The sequence below is a fragment of the Galleria mellonella genome, unplaced genomic scaffold (genome assembly GCF_026898425.1).
Source record: "Galleria mellonella isolate WM207_F2 unplaced genomic scaffold, CSIRO_AGI_GalMel_v1 utg78, whole genome shotgun sequence".
In the NCBI taxonomy this organism is placed as follows: Eukaryota; Metazoa; Arthropoda; class Insecta; order Lepidoptera; family Pyralidae; genus Galleria; species Galleria mellonella.
This window is the reverse complement of record NW_026442151.1, coordinates 1734626-1759455: the sequence shown is the minus strand read 5'-3', so window position 1 is coordinate 1759455 and position 24830 is coordinate 1734626. Positions and strand designations below refer to the sequence as shown.

Here is a 24830-nt window from a genome sequence, read left to right as displayed (position 1 = left end):
TATATACCTATGAATCATATTATCTATGAAAAAATATATAAACTCTGTAACATCAGAAAAATCTGTTAAATAAATAAATAAACTCAGTATAGATAGACAAATCCTTAGTGAAGATAATGCAACTTAATCATCACTCTCGTAGGTACAAAAGTGTGACATCAAATATTTGTTTAAACTGATTTCATTTTTTATGATAATTCCGTCTTCGTTACAGGGACTTTCCTTGAAATGGCCGAGATCTGTATCTCAGTGACTCTATAGTCACAACAAGCCGTTAAATAAATATCGTCATCAGATACGGAAATAATGTAGGTGGCGTCCACAGTGAAACGACGAGCTGCGCTGATTAAATCGCGTTGATAGTAATCATCATGGCATGCTCGACATAAACTGAACAGCAAATAATGACGATATTTCGTCAATAGAATATCAATCACAGCTAAAATTGATACATAACTAATCTACACTTATCAATTGCAGTATCTGATAAGCCTGTTACTATTTAGAATACGTTTTAGGGATGTATTTTATATATTTCTTACTCCGCTTTCATATTCGAAGAAAGAATGAAATTACCTTTTTAAAAAAATTAAACCAGTATAAAGGGGGAAAGAACTGGAAAATAATGATGGTTTTAGCATGTTTTTACTTAACTACTACTACTAAAGGGTAAGATAAAACGAGGAATTTACTATAATGTTGTAAAGAAATTGTGCAATTACATTTATAATGACCGTGTGCAACAAAACATATCATTTTATAGAATGATAATTCAGACAATATTTTTTAGTGATTAGGTACGATACGATAAATAATTACCTGTCCTTGAGATATTATTATTACTAATTGCTGCACTAACGACTTCGTCCGCGTGACCGTGACATGCTGATTGGTCAAGATAAAAGTAGAAGGACATTCCTTCTCCGCCCTAAATAAAGCGTATAGTTATGTGTACAAATTTCATGACGATTTTTGGAGTTTTTATTGCGCCGAACAAGAGGTAACAAACTTACTTTCACATGTATAACAACACTGTGTTCGTAATATTTTATAATATTTTAAGCTAAAGGTAAAGAATAGACATAGAACTACGATTATGAACATAAAAAAACATAATAATCATAAATTTTTGTACAGCTGATACTCATATTTTATGTAATGTTGATAAAACAACTTACAACATATAAAAGGATTATAGAAAGTGTAAAAAATTATCTTCCCAATGGAAACAACAAAAACTTGGGTGGGATATGGCGTGAATTTACTGGGTACAGAGAAATAACACCTGAGTCCTCAGGAATGGCAACGCATAGGGGGTATCATGGGCGAAACAGTATACTCTGTTATGTCTATGGTACTGCTCATGTCTATAGGCGACGGTTACCACTTTCCATCAGGTGGGCCGTCAGCTTGTTTGCCATTTTAAGTTGTATAAAAAAAAAACTAATGGATTGAAATAATATTTGGCACACAGATTTATCATATTCAAAATTAACAAATAGGGATCCTATCTTTATCTTTATTCCGGTGATACATGTAACTGAGAATGTACATACATAATACATACAAATACATATATGTCACGCCTGTCTCCCATTAGGGTAGGCAGAAACAATGGAACGCCAAATGCTTCGATTCAAACAAACCTCTTTCGCTTCTTCCACATTCATCAATCTTTTCACTGAGAATGTATTCAGTAGTTTTTAAGGTACGAAGCCGTAGCACGATATAAATCCTCTATACGAATTATATCAAATATTTTTCTTTAGTGCTATAACCTAAGTTACTAATAGCTAGGATATATAAATATAGCTAGGATAGATTAATTAAAAGCTGATCGAGATAATAGCCACCGTACTATCAATCTATAAAGTGTTTTAATTCAACATAGTCCTTATTTTTATTTCATGTATATGTGGAGTGTACTCCATTTCTAATTTCCCATATTAGCTTATGTTTCTTTGTTTACTATTTTTCATCATACTATTTCTATATAATTAAGGTCTTCTTCTTTCTTTTATGAAGGTAATTACGCGTAAATATTATGGTCTGATATGGTTTATCCATATTCCGTTTTACAGTATCTCAGTACATTTTATCAACGCAAATATATGACTTAAATACTTTTCGTTTTTCTACTTTCATGATGATTAAGCGAAGGTACAAAACTAATCGTTTGTAACTTATTTACTGACCCGACATACGTAGTACTGTTCAAATTTCATTTTTTAATGTTCTAAAAACATTTTGAATGAAGGTTCATTGTCCTATCAGAAATAATAAAAAAAAAAAATATTCAGTCTAGTGGTAAACTGATACACTAATAATACTGCTATATCAATAAGCCCCATTCAATTTTTATTTATATAGATGAGTTCAATTGTCCGAATTAAATTGTATCATACGCAGTTCGTTCTTGGTATTTTATTAATGTTGTGTCATCAATGGCTTACGTACTTACAATGTGTGACTGTGAGTGATGTCGCTACACCACGCGTTGTTAAATCCAACGCGTATAAATAAAGACACTCGATTCTTATGTATGTATATTCAACATCTGTGTCTAGATCTAGAAACACTTTGTTTAATTGAAATTATTACTCATAGGGAGCGCCCTCACAAAATATTTTCATGGTCATATTATTTACATTTGTAGTTAAGTATATTCAGTTATTTAAAAACGTTTAATTTTAGAAAACTGCTGGCAGTAATCTATTTGTTGTTAAAAGTTTTTTTTAGTGTCAATGCTAAAGTTTTAGATGTAGTAACGATTACTTAAGACACCTAGGCGTAGCAAAAAATTTTGCTTGGAGCGCAAGCCTAAAAGTTGCCAAGTCTGCTAAGCATTTAGTTTCAGACGTAGCACCAAAGGCAAGCAAAGGTAGGCCCTGCTCTCAAAGATCTGACTTTTTTTACACAATTATTCTTGTTGCATATTAGTGTTCTGATTACAGTTATTTTTACACTAGTACTGGCAAGATGCAGTAGAGCATATCAATTTGACATTGAAAATCGTGTCACAAATTATTCAGTAGTTATTATGCCGTGTCCGATTAAGCGATAACCTTAACATTGTATCACCAAATCTGAAGTTACTTGTAAAACAATCGCCAAATATGTATTTTGATAGTTAAGTTGAAAGTAAAAAATAATTCGAACATATTAGCTAATATTAGTACTGTTATTATCAATGAGATAATCCCTTTGAGTACTGTTTTAGAATCTGCATAGCGCCAAATCAAAATACTCATTGGTGTTGCGATGACATATTAGTAGATACCTAAAATCTAAACTGCAAAGTCTATTCGGTCTCTTCATATTTATAGAACACACTTTAGAGAGCTAGGAACATTATGATTTGGCATATATCTCGAAATCTATCCCCGGTTCGTTCGATATCTCATCATAGGTACTATCTACTAGACTACGGAGCTCATTCAATGATTTCTGGCTTGTGATTGAAAATGTGAAATTTGGAATTTGTTCATAATTTAACTATGTACAGTGCTTATCTAGTTGCATATTTTTAACCGATTTAAAAAAGAGTACATCAATTAAATTGTAGATTGTCCCTATTTTATTGTGTATTTTTTAATGAAAGAGGTTTAATAATTTATTAAAATTGAAGACGATCCTTTTGTTTTATCAAAAACAATAATAATAAATATTTACGTCCAATAGGTTTATATTGTTAAATGTTAACTGTTTGTCGCCTTTGGTTGTTTTGTGATATGATCAATTATAGAAGTCGTATTGTATAGTTTCGCCCGTAGCGTAGATACAACTTAACTAAGGCTGACAGACGAAGAGTCGCAGTTTCACCGGATTTGTCCTAGTTTGTAAAGTATTCCAGAAGTGATAGAAGACGAGAATATTAGGCGACTTATAGTTTACTAATTTACAAACTACAAACTTCATTCCCGCCCAGAAAATTAATTACTAAATAGCATTTATTATTATAATATTTTAAGTGGACGAGAATAAATACAGTAATACACAACTAGATTATTATTATATTTACGTTGTTGCGACAAAGTGCCTAACCTTTATAGTACGCGCATTGAAGCATAAATCCTCGTAATTAAAAAAAGGTCAATGTCAATCAAGAAGATAAAAATAGAAGGCGGGGCGTGTTTACTATTCAATAAACTTTATATTTTGCCGCAATGTAACTAAGTACAATGACTTTTGAGCACCTACTTCCATAACTATACGACACGTGCGAATATCGAGTTCGTAAACACAGACTCAACATAATAACAGGCAATTTAAGTATATTGTTACAATAAAAAATCGGAAATTAAGAGTCACGCGGTTTGGGTTTAGTTGGGTGTTATATTCAAGTAATTCTGTGTATATATTCAATTAAGTAGTCAACTCCTCTATTACGTTATTATCAAATTAGGAAATAGTAAGTAGTCATCAAGTTTCATCATCATGGTACTTGTTAACTTGTTTGAAATAAAGATCAAATTTTGTGATGTGTAATCATGGAAGTAACCTAATTATCTATATTCACAAAAAATGTGTTCAAACACAGAACTAGGAACAAAGAATATTGACGCAAAACTGGGTACTAATAAATGTATACTCGCCACTGGATTAGATGGTGGGTATATATTTATTAGTACCTAAATTTGCGAAGTAGGTGGCGGAATTCCAAAAAAATTAAGAACAATGGGTTAGCAGATATCATTATTAACAGAAACATGCTAGTTAGGGAACTATATATAAATTTTATAACAAGGTACTGTACTGTACCTCATGAAGTTTATGGGGTTCTCCGCCCCAAATTTCTCTCCAATGGATTAAATGATGCAGATGGTTTCTATAACGATGGTCGCGCTTTTTTCGGGAATCAGTGGGCGATGGTGGTGCCGTCAAAGATTCACGGCGACCGCTGGCGGCAGATACCACCGCCGGTGGAAGCTGTGAGCCCAGTAAACGTTCTGTCTCCGGGCCCTCGTCGGAGGACACGCTATCCATCAGTGAACGAACCGGCCTCGACCCGCGGTCTCCTCTACACAAACTAGCTTGTGATTCTTCTTTCTTCATGATGTTTTAATTCACAACACAAAAACAAACGTGAAATTGAAAGCAAAATCGAGTGAAAGTGTCGCAATTGATAACATTGCGAAAGGAAACGATAAAATGACGTCGCGGGCCAACGTGCATCGCAGACGGCGCCGGCGGCAGACTGCTGACTACACGATGTGGCGACCGTTCAGCCGCACGTGGGCACCAACGTCAAAACAATCTGACGCCGCGATATTCGCGAATATGAATGCGTATACTACACGATAGACGCTAACGAGTCTGCGTCGCCTTTGTGAACCGCAATTCAAATGATATCGTTTAGCAATGACCACAAACAAATTATTACATGTTGAGAATATTATTATAGAGGTACATTATTATAAATTTAAATCAACAGTATGCACCTATACCTCCATTCCTATATGGTAAGTATGTACCTATAATTAGGGACTATAAATGCCTAAACAAAACAACAAGAGTAGGTGTTGATAGTACATCAATATTAAAATAATACTTGAAATGAATATTTAAATGCCTTATTGAATAGATGCATATTTGTATATGAGTATTAACAAGTTCATTGAATACCTATAACATATTTTTAATAATTTATGGTTTTAATATCATATATAAATTGACAAAATATAAATCTGCATAAAAATTTATCTGCTATATATGGGACATAATAAGTACAGGTTATAAAAGTTCATTTTAATATTTTCTTTTATTTATAGATATAATATACCATTGCAGCATATATCTGTATTCTGATGTAATAAAATATTAAAAATTTAATATAAATACTTACACGCAACTGACACACTTTTGTGTATAATATAAGAATTATATAATAAAGTAATGATTAGTAGTAGTAATGGCAGTATCAGTAAATAAAACTGAGAAATATGATTCTTTTAATTTAACAATTTAATTTATAGACAAAGAATAAAAGGATGTTTAGGCTAGTTCTGGAGCCATTCTTCAAAATTAATAAATGTATGTATATTAAAAATTAGTCTCAGTTCTCCTAGCCGTTCTTTCTATTGGGTTCAATTGGTATAGTACGATGTTAAAACCGATTTTACAGTTAACGAAGTAATTAATGGATCTAAAATTGTTCACTATTCATTCGTATAATTATATTTAATAAGTATTATATATATACTATTTAATTCTAATAAATTTTAATTTTAATTAAATGTTTACATCAAATTATGAATTATTTAATTTAACATAAATTAAATGAAAGCAGCAGTTTTATTACAATAATTTTTAACCAATAAAAATAAAAAAACAATTGCTCATCCCCTTTTCATACCCACTCCTCTTCTTATTCCATTCCCGCAACTGGATTTAAAGCTCAATCTTAAGCAAGCTTTTTAGTACTTTAGCTATTATGATAAACATAAATTTAAGAAAAAACCTTATCTAATAGTAGGTAGGTACCTTTGTTTAAAATGTAGGTATGAAAATATGAAATGTATAAATTATTGATAATAGAACTTACCTAGCTACAACAAATGTTCAGTAGTAGCAGAAACAATTCACTTCATGAGTAATAATTATAACATTTTATGTTACATAAATGTAATATTTTGATAAGAATTTAAAAAATCTATGTACCAAAGTTCCTAAAATATTTAATTTTATTCATTTCGTTATTCATTGATCCATAACAAACAGTACGAAAACGATACAATGGATCGGTGAAAAAGTCCAATCAAAGTCAAATTTAAATTTGACATTGAAAAATAGTGTCAAAGAATTACTGTCATTGTCACTATGACAGTCGCAGTCTATTATATACAGAGACGACTGTTAGCACCTAAGAACAAGGAATTACATAGTGTAACATAGCCATTTCACTATGTTAAAAATAATACTACCAAATAATAAAATTTACTATCTATAAATACATACGAATGCAGATACTTTATAAATATTGCGCTCGCTCCTATATTAGAATATTAAGTATCTACGTTCCAACGCCGAAAACCGGTCGGTGGTCAGTTACTGCCCCTCGCCTCATATTTTTTTTTTTTATTGGATGAAAATGGAGTAGTTACCCCGCCTGCGCTAATGGGATACGCTGGCGGGGCACCAGTGAAGGGTGATCGATGAGGATGAAAACAGGCCAGTTAGCCCATCGTGATGAATTCATCACGAATTAATCATAATAGTTTGGGGGGAAAGGGATTGTTAGTAATGGAAACCTCCCATATTTACGTCAGGTCGACCTCCTCGCGGTTCCCCCTGCGAAACTATCATGTTAATTCTAAATTCATCATGATGCATCTAAACGTTGTTTTGTCTGTTGCACCATTAACAGTTACCATACTTTTCACCCAGCAAAAAAAAAAAAAATCATAATAGATTCCAGGGGGAACCGCGAGGAGGTCGACCTGGTTGGGTATATTGCTAGCCATGGGATTCTTACTCTACATTAGTAACAATCCCTTCCCCCCCCCCCCCCCTCGCCTCATATTTACGTCTCACGGCATACCTGCGACTATCTTACGTGCATCTAAACGTTGTTTTGTCTGTTGCACCATTAACGTATCTACTGGTCTAGAATAAATCGTGCAACAATTTCTCTATTTATACAATAATATTTAAATACATATATATTTAAATCCCATACTGGGTAAGTTGTGCACATACATTTTATGCTTCTTTATAATGTATTAGATTTAAAAGATTGTGTTTTGTTCAGTTAAAGTTGATATCACAGTGTTCTAATAATTTATCATTACTTGGCATTATTTGTAACAGTAATCGCTTCTTAGTCTAGTAATTTAGTGATTGGCCTTTGCAATATATCTCCTTTTTGCGTACTTAATAGTAGTAATATTAATAAGTAGGTACTTATTCATTTTATTATAGCCGCCTACCTAACCGTTTCTGATTTTGTATAATAATTATCACCTTGAATTTTTTTCTCCTTCTACTAATTAACTAAGTAGCTCTGGAATACCCATAATCTGTAGGTCTAATTAAATCCTGCTAGCTTATGGTCATAATTCAATTGTTCAACGTCATAATACGATTACAGGAACACCCCTAGGATTACCAAGTGCCTAAACCTATCAGACTATTTATTGGATATACAAAACCCGCCTGTGGCCTGAAGAACGAATCGTGCCTATGCCGTAGTGAAGACCAGATATTACTTGGACGAATACTGGAGACCAAGGAGAGTGGGTTTTCAGGAACCGGGACGGATGATCTTTTTTTTTCGTTTTATGTCCTTAGAATTTATCCGCACCCTGACTTACTTTTTCATATTTTTACTTTACTAGCTTTTACTTGTACTTATTATATTATTTACATTAACTATTTTTACTAATTTTAAATTTAATTAAATGTTTAAGTCCTTTATAATAAATAAGTTTTTTTTGCTGCATTTTGTTGTTATTATTATTTTAATGATAAATGCGACAATAGAAGGAGTGATAAAATTGTCAATTCATAGCAGGCTAGTCTATAGAAAATGTTATACGGCCGTATAACCCTACTAAATTCAGATACAACCTACTTTCTGCACAAACTGTGTCAAATATATAATCTAGTAATGTAAAATTTGTCATTGAGTAATAATTGACATATCAAATATTTTCTATACTTCTATACAATAGCCTACTATAAATAGAAAAAAATTACAACTGATGGTGGATCTTTCATCCTTTTTTTACTAATTATATTTGCATAAGAAGAAAAGAGGCAACCATGTGGTTTACAGTTTTTATTTTATCATTCCTTCTATGTAATTCCTTATTCGTAGGTTGTTCCATAGTCTCCTCTGCCTAATGTTTGGTCTTGTTTTTAGTGAATTTTGTTTATAATTAACAACTTCGTATATAATTATATTTTTATAATAAACATGTATGAATTGAATAATATTTTTAAAGCCCTTAAATGAGGATACCGCATTGATTATGGCATTACCTCAAAAGAAATATTATAGGCAACGTGCTCATTCTAACCCCATAGCAGACCATTGTTTTGATTAGTAAGTTATTGTGTAAAGCGTTCAATTTATTATTTTCTTTATTTAAACCTAAGTACACCTTTAATTTAATTTGCGGTTTGGGTTTGTCTTCAAATGTTCCTTACTTGGTTCTTTATAAAACAAAAAATAACGTACCTTAAGAACCAGGCAATTGGTGTGGTTTTTTTCAATGTATGATAATGAGATGGTTACTCTGCCTGCGCTAACGATATACTCTGACGGGGTACCAGTGAGGGATGATAGGTGAGAATGAAAGGTCAGGTCTTTTTTTTAATGGGTGAAAATGGAATGGCAACCCCACCCGCGCTATCGGTATACACTGGCGGGGCACCAGTGGAGGTCGACCTAATAGGGCATATTGCTAGCAATGGGGCTGTCAAACTCCATTGCTAACAATTGCTTCCCCCTCCCCCCCAAGAAAGGGAAGGTAGCCCATTGTGATGTATACACCTGGAATTCAGCTAGATGGTTTCCAGAGGGCCCATGTGGAGGTCGACCTGACAGGGTATATTGCTAGCAGGGGACTGATAGTTCACATTAACAATTCCTTTCTACCGACACTTAGTGTGGTTATGGGATCCTTTTATATTTCACTTGTACCAACAACAACAAGTCAATAAGTGAAGCATTTATGCATACTTCTACCTCAAACCTCTAGGTTGTGGAATGAGCTCCTTTGAGTAGGAAATTTCAAGAAATGTCCATACAATACAAATATTTAAAAGGCTGGCATTTGCATATGCAACTCCTCTCGTGTTGCAGGTGCTCATGGATGCCAATAACCACTTTACATCATGTGGACTGTTTGCTTATTTGCCATCCTAACAGTAAAAAAAAAGAATGTTGCCACTAATAAATTTACTAATTTTTTGCAGTCCTGTTCATCCTAAGGAATATGACTGGTCATCATTGTATCCCACTTTCAAGACCGATAGTAGTCCTGTAGAATTTTTGGATGTTGGCTGTGGTTATGGTGGACTATTGGGTAATTAATTTACATTATTGCTTGTGTATTATAAGAATCTGTTGTAGATGGAGATGAATAAAAGTGCTTTGAATAGTCAGTCTTAGAGGAAGACTACAAAAGTCATCTGCATGAGTAGATTCTGTCTTACTCATGTTCCTGCCATGAAACAGCTATGATTGTATGGCTGTGTTTCAGTTTGAAGGATGGGATATGGCAGAGAAGTTATAGTGTAGTGGAGGCATATCATAGTCATCATTTTATATTTAGTAATGATTGACTAGTGTAATCTGTATGTCTTTAGCACTGTTCATGCTATATATGAATGACAGTAATACACTTACTTATTATTAGAAGTTTAGAAAATGTATTTCTTTTTTACGTACTGGTATTCATAATTTAATTAATTTTGTGATATCTTTTTTACAGTAACTTTGTCTCCAATGTTTCCCAAAAAAATTATATTAGGTTTGGAGATAAGGGTGAAAGTATCAGATTATGTAAATGATCGAATCAATGCTCTAAGGTTGCAACATCCTGATCAGTATCAAAATATTGCTGTATTAAGAACAAATGCAATGAAATATTTACCAAATTTCTTCAACAAGGGACAGGTATATATTAAATGCTTTATTCTTTCAAAGTATAAGTACTTTATTTTGCATAAGTCACTGTTTATATTGTAAGTTTTTGATGGAACTTTGTTCTATCCTTACTAATATTATCAATTTGGAATTAAGTTTGTTTGTTTGTCCTCTTATTGCACCTAAACAGCTTAACCAATCTCTATGAAATTTGGTATACACATACTATATAGTATGGAAAAGGTTGTATGCTACTTTTTATCCTGGTTAGTAGATATCTGGACATGTGGAATAAATCATGGGTAAAAGCTAAAGTTATTTAAATAAAATCAATAAATATATATTTTAAATAATATTGTATAATTGGTACTTTATGTTGATTTAATTTGTTTTAAATTGATATGCCCATCTATTAGTAACATTTGGTTTATTTTATTTCCCATTATTCAGTTTCATAATCAATAATATCCAGTTATTAATGATTTTTATTGCTATAAATAATACCCACTGCAGATTTATCATTTAGAGAGGAGAAAATGTGAAGCTCTTGGGATTAAAAATATTACTAAATATTCATAAAATTTCTTGTATTATAACACATCTAAATGTTTAAGTATAACAAACTATTAAATTATGTGGAAAAAATAACTTTTTCTTAAATAAGTACTTCAGCATTTATTGTAAATAAAAATATATTTATTTATATATTGTCATGAAAGTCCATATATTATCTTATCAATATTGATTTTAAACCACTGTTTTTCAGCTCAAAAAAATGTTTTTTCTATATCCAGATCCACATTTTAAGAAGGCAAAACACAAATGGAGGATAATTAATAAATGGCTGTTATCTGAATATGCTTATGTTTTGGCAGAAGAAGTAAGTATAATTTTTTTAATGATTTCTTTTATAATAAATAGAAGCCATACTACATATGTTCTAGTATCAATATGTAGACATCTATAAAAAAAGCAAAGTGAATTGTTAAATCTTATTTTTATTGGATCTTTGGTTCTTAGTGAAACTTATATTGAATTAATTAAAAAATTAATAAAAACAAATTATTTCATTATGACTTAATTTTTCAAAAAAGGTTTAGCCGGATAAATATGTCGAATCTGCCCCCAAATGGGAACCTATATCGCAACTTATGTTTTAATATCTACTTGGTGTACCAACACGATTTATGTATATTTCGCGACCAACTTTCACCTTGACCTTGAGATATGAGAAAAAATAGCCGTACGGCTATTATTCAAAGTAATATATCTCAAAAACTTATTAAACTAAAGAAGCGAGACCAATGCGAGGTTGTAGGTTACATTACAGAGTATATCATATATTTTTTTAGAATTTTTACAAGATCTTTTTATATAATAAAATAAATAAATAATAATTTTGTTTTTCGTGTTGTTTGAGACTTACAATCACGAAAATAATATAATATTATATAATAAAATAAAAATTGTGGGAGAAAAAAGTTGGTGCAACACTTTGAAAAAAAAATGTGATTCGCGCCATATATGGATCTAAACATGATTTTACCTAACACGCGGACAAAATTGTAAACAAACATATTTGGACTTGTTATCACGTTATTTATTGTATGGTTTACTAATTCTCCATATTTCAGGGTGTGGTATACACAATTACAGATGTAAAAGATTTACATGATTGGATGGTATTACATTTCGAGGATCATCCATTATTTGAAAGGATAGGTGATGAGGAGTTGGTAAGTGAATTTTATTTTATCTAAATTATACCCTAACACTACAACGTGTCGTGATGTTGAGTAGTCTATAATCTGTCTCTAGAAATGAGCCATCAAATGTACAAATTGTTTTTCTAATCCCTATTTTAACGATTGAATATGGATTAATAACTCCGCCTGCGCTATTGGGTTATCCATTAGAAATGATAGATATGAATGAGCAAGTCACTTGGCCCATCGTTATGAATTCAACAAGAATTACCCACGATAGTTCCCAGGGGAAACTACATAGAGGTGGACCCGATAGGGTAGGTATATTGCTAACAATTAGGCTATTAAATCTTATTATTATCAGTTCCTTTTCCTGTTTTAATTAGGTTTATCAATGATCTTAGCTATCATCGACAAGTTAGATAAAGTTTTGTTATTGGTTATATTCCCTTGACAGCCTTAGCATAGTAGTTGGCACTTTGAGTAAACGGGATCCTGGATTCGATTCTTAGTTAGGCTACCTATTAAACATTCATATAATTTTCATAAATAAAATATGAAACTTGCATAAATCTATGCAAAATCCAGTAATTGAATATAGCACCGCAGCACGTCGTTATATTTAAAATAATGTTATAATTAAAAGCAAAATCAATCTCTTATTACAGAAAACTGACCCAATTGTGGAGAAGTTATATGAGAGCACTGAAGAAGGTCAAAAGGTTACACGAAATCAAGGAGAAAAGTTTCTTGCCGTATTTCGAAGAATACCTGATAATTTTAAATAAAATACAAATGATGCTTGATAATATTGTTTTATTCTTATGATAATTAATAGCATATAAAAATACAAACATTATCTGATCAAAAACACAAAGTTCCCATTAAAAGACAAGCACATATAGATGGGATAAGTAAACTGATATTAGTATAATATTCTTAGCTCCTTATAAAAATGTCAAATCACTCATAAGCTTGTTTATGCTATTGAACTATTTTTCTTTTACACTTTTTCCCTATATACATTTCCTACAGTGCATATATGATGGATTTATGTTTTAATTTTGATGGATAAGGATTAGATTATATTTAACACGTTCACGCCGGGGCCGACTTTAATGTTTTTGCTGCGAGGCGGCGCTCTAATTGATGCTACGCTTCATGATCGAATACGTACCACCGGTGGTACGAGCCGCCAGAAAAGACAGTCTAGTGCGAGCCACCGGTGGTACGTGCTGCCAGATAAGACAGTCTATTGCGTACCGCCGGTGGTACGCGCCGTCCAATGAGACAGTCTAGCCGGCGGCGTAAACGTTAAAGTAAAACATCATGGATGAAAATACTTATTTAACCGTAATTTAAATAGGTAAGGAAATTTTTATGTAGATGTATTTATTATTAGCTATATCCCGTATGTTTGCTGGTAATAGGGATTGTTAGTAATGGAGACTGAGAATCCCATTGCTAGTAATATACCCAACCAGGTCGACCTCCTCGCGGTTCCCCTTGGAAACTATCATGGTTAATTCCCGATGAATTCATCATGATGGGCTAAATGGCCTGTTTTCATTCTCATCTATCACCCTTCACTGGTGCTCCGCCAGCGTATACCGTTAGCGCAGGAGGGGTTACCATACCATTTTCATCCATAAAAAAAATAGTATTGAGATGCGGAATAGATTATACTTTTTCACAAATGAGCAATGAAATGTAAAAATATTTTTCCAAATCCGATTGATAGTTACAGAGATTAGTGCATTCAAAGAAACAAACTTGCTTTATATATTTGTATAGATAAATTAGTCTAGTATGTCAGTGACATGTAAAATTCAATAAATCATTATTTACCAACTTTTTTCTCTAAAAGACTAATCCATCTGCTCAGTGGTCTTGTTATATCTAAATGGCGGCGCATGTGATTAGCTGCACCTAATATCCAATCTTTTTGGTTAATCCACATTTTATGTGATAGTAGCGCGAATAATAAGGCCGCCCATATCTCGCATTGTTGTGGATATATGTGAAGTCCTTCTTTAGCTAGTAACAGGGCTTTAGTATGGTCGCCTGCTATGTGTTCTGCTATACTAGCCATAGCAATCATTTTTGCTGGATCACAATATTGTTCACTATAGCGGGCAGAACATAAAGCCTTTTGAGCACAATTACTAGCTGCTTTTGCCTTTGTATTTGATGCTCTTAGACAATACTCAGACATAAAGTACCACAAAAGTGCATTACTCGGATGATCATGAAGCGAATCACTTAATAATTTTATTGCCTGATCTATGTTATTTTCACATACAAGAAGGTATGACTTTAAGAAACCTATATCAAATCCATAATCACTTTGATTCTCATATTTTTGTAATTCATGTAATGCAAGTTTAGTCAAGCTTTGATCAGAATGTAATAAGCCAAGTGAACAAATGGCGAATAAACTATTAGCTGTTGGTTTTTTCTGAGATATTTGAATACTGTGAAATACTATAGTTTTGGCATCATCTAGTCCTTTAAACATATACATAATACTGGCCATAGCCACAAGCAAATCAGCCTTTTCATCATCTTCATTGCTCAACCAATGCAAGGCAGTATCATAAACAGAATAGGATTCTTCATAAGAAGCCTTTTTAAAAAGTGCAAGAGCCAGACCACAAGTAGAATCTAAGCTGGCTTCTGTTATAGCTTTGTATGTTTTAATAGCTTCATCATATTTTCCCAATCTGAGTAAAATTCTACCAAGATTTAGAAGAGTTATGTTTTTTTTGCCTTCTTCTGCATAATTTAGAGCTTTTTGATAAGAATTATATGCAGCTCTAAGAAGTCCATTCCTTTCTTGGAGTATTCCAAGAATTGTACATGCACATGCATCATTTGGTTCAAAGCTAGAAAACCATTCAACTAAATCAATAGCATAAGGAATGGCATGAAGTCCATCAATTTCATATCTAGACTCTGGGCTTTCCTTATATTTATTTTTCTTTAAAGTTCGGCAAACCCAATCAGCATAACCAAGGGCACTCTCAGGGTGGTAACCCAATCGTGATGCGTGTCTGAAGAGATCCATTGCCTCTTCTTCGCGTATAGCTTCTGCTATTAATCCTTGCCCTATCCAACTTTGGGCATGGGATGGTAATGTTGATTGCCCACGCCAGAAACAATAATTAGCTAACTTATGAAGTTTTAATTTTAAATATAAAGTCCCTAAATTGGACCATATCTTTGCTACAGACCATTTACGGGTTACTGACAGTGCTTTGATGAAACAATGTTGAGCTATATCATATTTTTTTATAAACAGACATATTTTACCAAGCAAGTTCCAATTGCGCCAGATAGTAGGATTTTCTTTAATGCATATTAATGTCAATTGAAAAGATATTTTACAATCAGCTTGTTTATTAGTTTCATGGTAATAAGCGAGATATGCTGATGCTAAATCATATGAAGCTGATTGTTGCTTTTGTTTTGTTATATGAGAATAACATGCAATTGCTTTTAATAGTATATCATTTTTTTCAATTTTTTCTGAATCTGCATTGGTTTCAGTGTTTTTTAGGTAGGCATAGGTATATTTACTTGGCAATTTTGTTATAAACATTAAGGTATCTGCTAAGAGCTTCCAAAGGCATAAAAATTGATTTTGTTTTATAGCCCTAATAACATATTCTATTGCATGCTGAGCACAATCTCTAGCACTTCCATATAATTTAGCTGTGGCTTTTTTCTTTGCAATTTTAATCCATGTTTCTGCAATTCCTTTCAAGGACAAAAGAGAATAGGGATTAATTTCTAATACTTTTTTGAAAGTATCTATTGCATCTTCATATTGTGTCAGTAATGTATAGATATATCCAATCCTTGTAAGGCAATGAGCTGTTTTACTAGGATCAAGTGTTTTTACTTTATTGTATGCTCTTAATGCAGATGTGAAAGAACCCCTAGAATAATATGCATCGGCTAGACATTCAAATGCAATTATATCATTCTTATTACTTTTAATAACATTTCTAAAACTCACAATTGCATTTTCCCATTCTCTAATATTTAAGTAATGCAATCCTAACCTGAAATTCAACCAGGATTCATTTATTTTTATATTGTGTTCTGCTGTTGTAAGTAATTTAAAATTTTCTTCTTTCATATTCAGTTTAATATAGGTTTCACTCAAATGTTTTATACATTCACTATCTGTATTAACTAAGCTATGAGCTTTTTCATAACATTTTTTAGCCTTCAGCAAATCATTTCTGTAATTGTATACATGACCTAGATATAAAAATGTTTCTCCATGTTCAGAATTAAGCTTAGCAGATTTTAGAAGATTCATTAGACATTTTTCATATTGTTTTAAGTCCCAATATGTTTTCCCCAAATAAAACAAATTCAAGTAATTATTAGGGTTTTCTTCTAATAATATTATTGCATCTGCATATTTTCCTTGTCTTAAAAATACTTGAGCTTTAAGTCGTGAAAAATAATCAGTTGATTGTAGTAAATTAATAATTTGGTCAGGTGATTCATCAGACTCAATATAGCATTCCGCAAGAATGGCTTTCTCATCTGTATCCAAAGAATCTAAAGAAATCTGTTGAGCTGTGAAAATTGCATGACTCCATTTTTTTTGTTTTGCTAATGACAAAAACAACTTTTTTTTAAGAAACACACTGAAATTTTGATCTTTCACCTTTGTCAAAAAATTTGTAACCAGTTTTTGTGTTGTGGACCATTTTTTAAGCATAATTGTACAATTTATAATAAAAGTAGCTTCTGTAACATCAGCTTGATTATAATTTATTAATGGTATGCATTGTTTATATGCATCTAAATAATATCCTTTATCAAAATTTATCATACTTCTTAAAAGGCCAGGGTAATTAGAGTTTTCTACCCCTTCTGTGATTCTATCTATATATTGATCAATATCAAATCCAAAGAATGATTTATTCTCAACAAAGATCCGACATAAGTGTTTACATAGTAATTCTCGCAAAACAACATTTGAAGAAAAATATTTCAAATTGATTACTTCCTTAAAAGCCGAAATATAGTCACTTTGTTGTATTATAACTTTTCCACACAGAATTTCTAATTCGTCATTTGGGTCTTTTTTATATATTTCATCAAGAACTTTTAATATAATGGATATATTCTCTTCTTTACAAGGAACATCAGCTTTTAAAATATTTATAAATTGATTTTCTGCTGCTAGACGTAGTCTTTCATTACAGTTTGTATTCAAATAATTTGCAAATGTTCTAACTGACTCACTATTTTTCAAAGTACACCCAAGTTGACCTAGCTTTGCTATAACTTCTAATGTTTTGTCTTCTTCTAATTGTAATTTAAGAATTTCATCATAAACAGAGAATAACTTCAGTTTATCATCATTTTTTTCATAGTAATTGGCTAAGCCCTGCCATGCCAATGGTTGGTCAGGTTTATTTGATATAGCTTTTTGGTATGCCAAAGGAGCTTGATCAGAATCTTGAAGAGATTTCCCAAGAAGCACTAACCCCATATAATTCTGCTTATCCTTTCGTAGAATATTTTTACAGCATTCTTGAGCTTCTTTAAACTTATTTTCAACAATCAGTTTTTTTGCTTCCTTTAAAAGTGTTTTTATGTCAGCCATCTAGAACAAATATATTCAATGATATAGACCGACCGACCCCTAGTACAATATGACATACTTATTAAAGGTATTTATAATTAAATGATCCAGTATATTATAACCACTTACCGTTATAGTTAGCTTTTACAGGCATTAATGTTTTTATAGCACTAATGAGAACACTTGTAATAGTTTAAATTAAAAATTCTACAATGTTGGCAAAATTAACAGTTTAATATAATGTAATGATTAAATTTGATGTCTAATTTTTATTTTTAATGAAACCAATATTTTTCCTTTTAGTCTGAATACATGAATATGGGGAACAAAAGATTATCGAACTTGAAATATAAATAAGAAAAAAAAAATGACAATTGAATTACAGAAGACAAAATTGTATTGGTAAATACAAGAAAAGGAAAAGAAACAAGTTACAGCTGGTCCCCGGCTAAGTAAATAAGAGGTTAATCAGAATTTCTGACCAAGAAATATTTATGTAGAATATGACTTTCAACCACAGATTACAGACACTATTAGTGTTGCTAATATCGGACATTTAAAAGCAAAAAGCTACAGATTTATATAAAACCTAATAACAAGGCATTACATAGAAGGAATGATAAAATAAAAACTGTAAATCACATGGTTGCCTCCTTTCTTCTTATGCAAATATAATTAGAAAAAAGAGGACGATGCACCATCAGTTGCTATTTTTTTTTATTAATAGCAGGCTAGTGTATAAAAATGTGATATGTCAATTATTTATCAATGACAAATTTTAAATTACTAGATTATATATTCGACATAGTTTATGTAGAAAACATACAAGCAGTTTGTATATGAATTTGGTGGGGTTATACAGCTGTATAACATTTTCTATATACTAGCCTGCTATGAATTAACATTTTATCACTCCTTCTATGTAATACCTTGTTTTTAGCATGTGACTGCTCAAAAAATATATAATATAATAAATACTAAATCTATGAACTGAACTGTGTCTGTGTCATTTGGTACGCGGCATAATGTTTTTTTTTTCGAATACAGTCATTTGTATAGATTAAGGATAATACTTATCTGTGGGTCAGTAGCGATTGCAAATTACAAAATATTGCATTAAGAGATTGTTTTGGTGTTCATTCTATACAAAAAACAAAAAATACAAAAAAGCGTCACCGGTGGTAGGCATAGATACAGAATAGATTTTCATTTTCTATGTTAGCTTGCATAGATTGAGAATATTATCAGCAGTTTTGTTTGCCATAAACAAAGATTGAGCGTGTTTTACGATCTGAAATTATTTGTGAGATAAGTGGGTACTACATTATTTAAACTATTCTGCAGAATGTTATCTTTAAAACTGCCACTGTAGTTTTCTAAGTACCTAGGTACCTGGTCTGTGGGTACACTGTAGGTAAGTCTTCAAATATAGTTTCTGTCATTGCGATACATTGTGATATGACAGATGTCTGTAATTTGTACCCGTACCGAATAAGTTTATTTGAAAATGTAAACAAAACACAAGTTTTTGGATAGCAAAATAAATATTTTTGTTTGTCGCTTTCCCCCTTTTTCTTTTTGTGCTATATTTGACAGTGTTTATTCTATTATTTTCCCAGTTCATTGTTTTCTTTCATATATTACATTAATGACGAAAATGTTATCTTCACATATAACTAAACTAAGTAAATATATTGACATGATATGTTACATACTTACAATATATAAAATAATTTTATTGATAGGTTATTGTGATTACAGACCATCCGTTAAAAGAAATACGGGAACGTGCTTTCAAACTTTTGAAAGCAAAATTAGAACTAGGATGGAAGCTAGAAGATGAATTATCAAATACCAGAGAAATGTTAGAGGCTTTGTTAGCTTGGTTTCATAGCCAGCAGCAACCTACATTACAACAGGAAGTAATGCAATTATTGCATACTATAATCAAGGTTAGATAAATTAATTTATTGAAAAAATTTTAATGAAATACTATGAGTCAAAATGGAATGTTAATTCCATCTGCGCTATTGATATGCTCTGTCAGGGCACTAGTGAGAGATGATGAGAAGGAAAGCAGCTCAGTTAGCCCATCTTGACAAATTCACCAAGAGTTACCTATGATGGTTTTTAGGGGGAACTTTGTAAAGTTCAAGCTAATAGGATTATTGTGTATTTCTAGCAATGGGGCTGTTAGACCCCATTACTAATGATCTCTTTCTATTGAAAGTAATTATAACCTGGGCACATGAACTGCAATATGGTGTCATGAAATAACTATGATATCTATTGTATGTCTTACCTGTTCTCAGATGTTTTTTACATCTAATATATATAATTTATGTGTGTATATATTTATTTATTTAATTTATTATATGTATGTTTATACTATATGAATATATTATATTATTTTTTATATTCTTTCAATTCGATAATGCACCATCTACTTATTTCCCAGTTTGCCCAATGGTTGCTTGACTGGTAGAGAACACCGACTGGTGTTAAGTCGGCCATATGTACATAGTTTCACTGTGCATTAATGAAATAAAAAAATAAAATAAATAATTAATAGATTTTTACTATGATTATTTATTTGCTTTAAAAGAACCTGTTAATTGTAAATTATTATTATTTTTTAAATTTTACAAAAATTCACAAGTCCCCTCTGAAAGAGAGGAGATGGCAACTAATCCCGGCAGAAGCACATTCAGGGATTCAGGGCCCCAGGGTAAGAAACCAGCGTACAATGCGGGCAGAATCTAAGAGCACCGCTTTCTGCATCTTTTCCAGGCCGCCTCAGAATCCCCACCATCTGAGATGTTGTTTCAGACTGGTTGGGATAAGACTGTTCATTGGCAAAATGATTTATAATAAATTAATATTTACTATTAATCCCTTTATTTCACATTCATATTATTTTTTATTTTTGTGTATAGTTACATGTATGTCTATGTATATATAGATTTACCTAAGTATGAATCAATAACTTAAAATGTACATTTATAAATTTCCATTTATCATATGTATTATATCTCTATATTAATAGTATTTAAAATAATGTACAGAGTTTCATGCCCTCAGTTACATTGTTTATAATTACTCTTCTCCATCTAAAGATTGCCTGGAAGAGATAGCTCTTAGTGATAAGGCGGCCCATTGTTTTCTCAGTTTAATGTTTTCTTGTAATTGTTTGTATTTGTAACAAGTTTACAATATAAATATCAAAAATAAGTAAAATGGGTTTATACTTATTTTAGCTATTGAAGTGTTTTATCCCTTTCTTTTGTGCAGATTTCTCAATTTGAAAGAAAGTGACAAAACATTAATAATTAAAATAGGTTTGTATGATGGTTTAGTTTTTATGAATAAGGGGATAAGAGGTTTTCTTTTTAATGGGTGATAATGAAATGGTAACCCCATCTGTGCTAACAGTATATGCTGGTCAGGCACCAGTGAAGGATAATAGGTGAAAATAAAAAGGCAAGTCAGTTAGCCCTTTGTGATGAGTGCATTTGGAGTTCAGCTTGATGATTTTTAGGAGGAAATATGGGGAAGTTGACCTGACGGGGTGTAGAGATGGGACTGGTAGTAGTCTGCATTACTAACAATCTTCCTTTAGGGTTTGTCTCCATAATGTGTAATTGTATTTAAAATTGTCATATCATAGAGAGTAATGATGTCTATTTTAGACTAAAGCTGGGACATATATTTGTAAAGAGTTTGGGATTGAAAACATTTTATCTAGCCTAGATCAAGTGAAAGGTAAAATTGATGACAATACGTTGGAAATTTATGAAGATGTGATAGAAACACTCCGCTTTTTAAATACAGTGGAATCAGAGGAGAATGTAAGAGTTCCACGGCTTATTTTGCCTTCTGGATCAAGGTTTGTATAAATTTGATATAATTCTGGCTTAGAATACCTGGTTAGTAGTGGGAATTAGATCATTATATAATCTTGCTAATAATGTCATTATGATTTTTCAGTTTAGAAAGTGATGATGCATCATCATGCAGTGGTTATTATAACTTGGGACAGAATTTTCAATCATCGAAAGAGACATCTGTTTCCAATGAAGAGATGGAAAACAATACAACAGATTTGTTAGTATTAAAATTATTGTTTTTATTTATCTAGTAGTTGTTAACAGCAAAAAACTTGTCCCTTCATGCCAAATACTATGTACACTCGCGAGCAACCAAATCGACTGAACCCTTGACGGCGCACATATGCATTGATTTTTCTAAAACGACAAATGTCAATTATAAAAATGATTCGAAAGTTTAAGATGTCAGCTTTAATTTGATATTATTATCATTGAAATCCATAAATTATTTCTTAAGTAAATAATGTCTGAACGTAAGAGTAGGAAAAATGGGAATTTAGGAAAAGGGCCTAGGTCCCGTATTTTGGAAATTAAACAAAATATGGTACAAATTAAAAAAATAATTATTCAAGATTTCAAGATTTTTATTTATTTGTAAAACATGCGTATAAATACATGCAGATGTTGACAATATAATATCGTTCGACATGTTTAGCCTGTACGGCATACAAAAATACGAGTATGTAGTTACACACATAGTTCACATTATACATCAAGTCCATTTTATACCGTTAATCGTCATCACATTCCAATTTTAAATACATTTAAATAAATAATAATTGTCAGGCAAGAATAAAAAAACGATGTCACAATGATGTTAATAAATATAAATAAGTATTCGTTTTGTCAAATTTTATCATTAAATAATTCACATACATTGTAATAACATTTATCGATTAAGAATATTTTTAATTTGTACTTAAATACATTAATTTGTACATCCTTTATAGATTCTTTATTAAATCAATACTTTGTATTGCTCCTTTTAGCCCTTATTACAGCCTGCAGTCTGTTTTTCATTGATCTTATCAATTTTTTGGCATTTTTTTGAGGAATGCCGTCCCACTCCTCTAACAATGCTGCCTTTAGATCGTCTACGCTTGAAGGGACTGGATTCCTGGCCCGAACTCTTCTTTTAAGTTCGTCCCATAAGTGCTCGGTGCGATTCATATCCGGGGTGAGCGCAGGCCAGTCCATTGTGCGCAATTCGACCTCTTCAAGAAACTGCCGAGTGACTCATGCCGTGTGACAGCGGGCATTGTCGTGCATTAACACGAAGTATTCGCCGACAAATCCTGCGTAGGGTACAACATAATCGAGTAGTATGTCGGTAATGTACCGATCAGCTGTTAGCTCGCCTCCTCGGCCGCCCCCAGGCACGTAAACAAGCTCAGTTTTTCCCTCTAAGGAAATACTACCCCACATCATGCAGGAGCCGCCGCCATACGCCACTGTTTCAGCAAAACAGCATTGGGAAAATCGTTCCCCCGGACGCCTGTAAACTCGGTCTCTCCTGTCACTGCCATGCAGATACATTCTGAACTCATCAGTAAACAGTACCGACCGCCAATGCGCAACGCTCCAATTGAGATGCTCTCGAGCAAATTGAAGGCGCGCTTGTCGGTGGCCTGCAGTTAATTTGGGGCCCGTCGCAGGTCTTTTTGGTGGCAAGTTGGCGTCCTTCAAGCACCCCTCGTACACGTCTCAGCTCCTGCTGCACATAAACACCCGTAAGGTGTTGATTGCGCAGCGAGGTTGTGACAATGAAGCGAACGTCTCTCTCTGAAGTGCACCGGTGGCGGCTCGTTCTTGGTCTCCGATTGAACTCACCAGTCTCTTGAAACCGTTTGTATACTCGGGATACAGCAGACTGGCTCAAGTGGAGCTGGGCAGCGACTGCTCGCTGGCTTAACCCTTGTCGCAATAAGGCAACAACTTGAGCGGCTTCTTCTGGTGTGGTATCCATGGTTTCCCAAAATCAAGGAATGCAATTTACTGAGATGTATACCGGTCAACTTGTGATAAGCGACTGATAAGGTAAACCGGGCGTGGCGGGCGGGTTTTATAGCGGGGGCAGGTAGTGCAACTCGTGGATGAAGCAAATTTTCTCTGACGCCCAATTAAAATGCGTCATTAAATCAGCGCTTAAGTTTTTTTTAGGGTATTGATGTTAAATGAGAGCATAATTCTTCAGCTTTCGAATGACATATCATTTTTGTAATTGACATTTGTTGTTTTAGTAAAATCAATGCATATGTTCGCCGTCAAGGGTTGAGTTGATTTAGTTGCTCGTGAGTGTATATGCTAAATTTCACGACTTCATCTTAACATTTTAGAAGAATCATCAACATTTCAGAAACATTTTAAGTTATATACATAAATAGTGAAATATATTTCTAGAATCACAGATGTGGATTTAAACTGTTTTTAAATTAGGTGAAATAGAAAATTGTGTTGTCCTATATAAAATTTTTGAAACAAAAACAGCATGACAGTTAAAATATTTTAGTGTGGATAGGAATTGCCTTTCAATATTTGTTTGCTATTATTAGCTCTAGCCTTATAATAAAAACACGAGATTAGAGCAATGACCCTTTCCTTAAAAAATACTATATGTAACTCAACACATTTTAAACTAATAGGGAATAAAATTGCTATCATAGATTTTATAACTTCAAATCAAAAGTGATATATTTAGTTTTCATATATGTTCTGTTACTATGTCATCCCTAGCTATATCTGTGTCTAGAATAAATAGGTTTCTGTAATAATTAATCTACTAATCATTTCTTACGGCTTGCTTGCGTAATTTAGTATATAAAGTATCCTATACTTTAAGTTAAGATATAACTAAGTTATGTACCAAATTTCGTCCAAATCTGTTTAGTTGTTTAAGCATGATTGAGTAATATTCAATAATCTATTTATCAGTGCGAGATTTTGTAGAAATGTGTTTGCTTAGATACTTCTGTCACATTCTTGTTTCTGCCGTGAAGCAGTTTTCTTTGTATGATTGTGTTTCATTTTGT

The 24830-nt window shown here is 32.3% G+C and overlaps 4 protein-coding genes across 10 annotated transcripts in view; 2 read left to right on the top strand and 2 right to left on the bottom strand.

Moving 5' to 3' along the window:
* LOC113517377 (kinase D-interacting substrate of 220 kDa B) overlaps window positions 1-6736 on the bottom strand; it is a 62153-nt gene extending 55417 nt beyond the window's left edge. For 3 of the 4 annotated variants that reach the window (XM_052901395.1, XM_052901396.1, XM_052901397.1), the window contains exon 1: window positions 4762-5199. In XM_052901395.1, coding sequence (XP_052757355.1) covers window positions 4762-5055 — 294 coding nt within the window. In that variant the 5' untranslated portion in view covers window positions 5056-5199. Of the gene's footprint in view, window positions 1-4761; window positions 5200-6544 lie in introns of those variants that run through there. The other variant, XM_052901403.1, reaches the window with a different exon arrangement.
* LOC113517378 (tRNA (guanine-N(7)-)-methyltransferase) lies at window positions 5209-13109 on the top strand. Of its 3 annotated transcripts, none has more exons than XM_052901407.1 (6): window positions 5209-5462; window positions 9922-10031; window positions 10440-10624; window positions 11361-11474; window positions 12229-12330; window positions 12969-13109. In XM_052901407.1, exons 1-6 carry the CDS (start codon window positions 5362-5364, stop codon window positions 13086-13088), a joined length of 732 nt encoding a protein of 243 aa, XP_052757367.1. In that variant the 5' UTR covers window positions 5209-5361; the 3' UTR covers window positions 13089-13109. The 3 variants fall into 3 exon arrangements, with proteins under 3 accessions (XP_052757367.1, XP_052757368.1, XP_052757369.1); XM_052901408.1 differs by lacking the exon at window positions 5209-5462 and adding an exon at window positions 8664-9046; XM_052901409.1 differs by lacking the exon at window positions 5209-5462 and adding an exon at window positions 9090-9289.
* Window positions 13100-18843, bottom strand: LOC113517256 (tetratricopeptide repeat protein 37). The gene is made up of 2 exons (XM_026901886.3): window positions 18044-18843; window positions 13100-17935 (listed from the first exon to the last, which is right to left on the bottom strand). Exon 2 carries the CDS (start codon window positions 17933-17935, stop codon window positions 14141-14143), a length of 3795 nt encoding a protein of 1264 aa, XP_026757687.2. The 5' UTR covers window positions 18044-18843; the 3' UTR covers window positions 13100-14140.
* A 358-nt stretch (window positions 18844-19201) lies between these two features.
* Window positions 19202-24830, top strand: part of LOC113517379 (rotatin-like) — a 48437-nt gene continuing 42808 nt past the window's right edge. The window contains exons 1-4 of one of the 2 annotated variants that reach the window (XM_052901393.1): window positions 19202-19328; window positions 19676-19866; window positions 21604-21800; window positions 21902-22018. In XM_052901393.1, the coding sequence (XP_052757353.1) occupies window positions 19777-19866; window positions 21604-21800; window positions 21902-22018 (404 nt within the window). In that variant the 5' untranslated portion in view covers window positions 19202-19328; window positions 19676-19776. Of the gene's footprint in view, window positions 19329-19379; window positions 19600-19675; window positions 19867-21603; window positions 21801-21901; window positions 22019-24830 lie in introns of those variants that run through there. The other variant, XM_052901392.1, reaches the window with a different exon arrangement.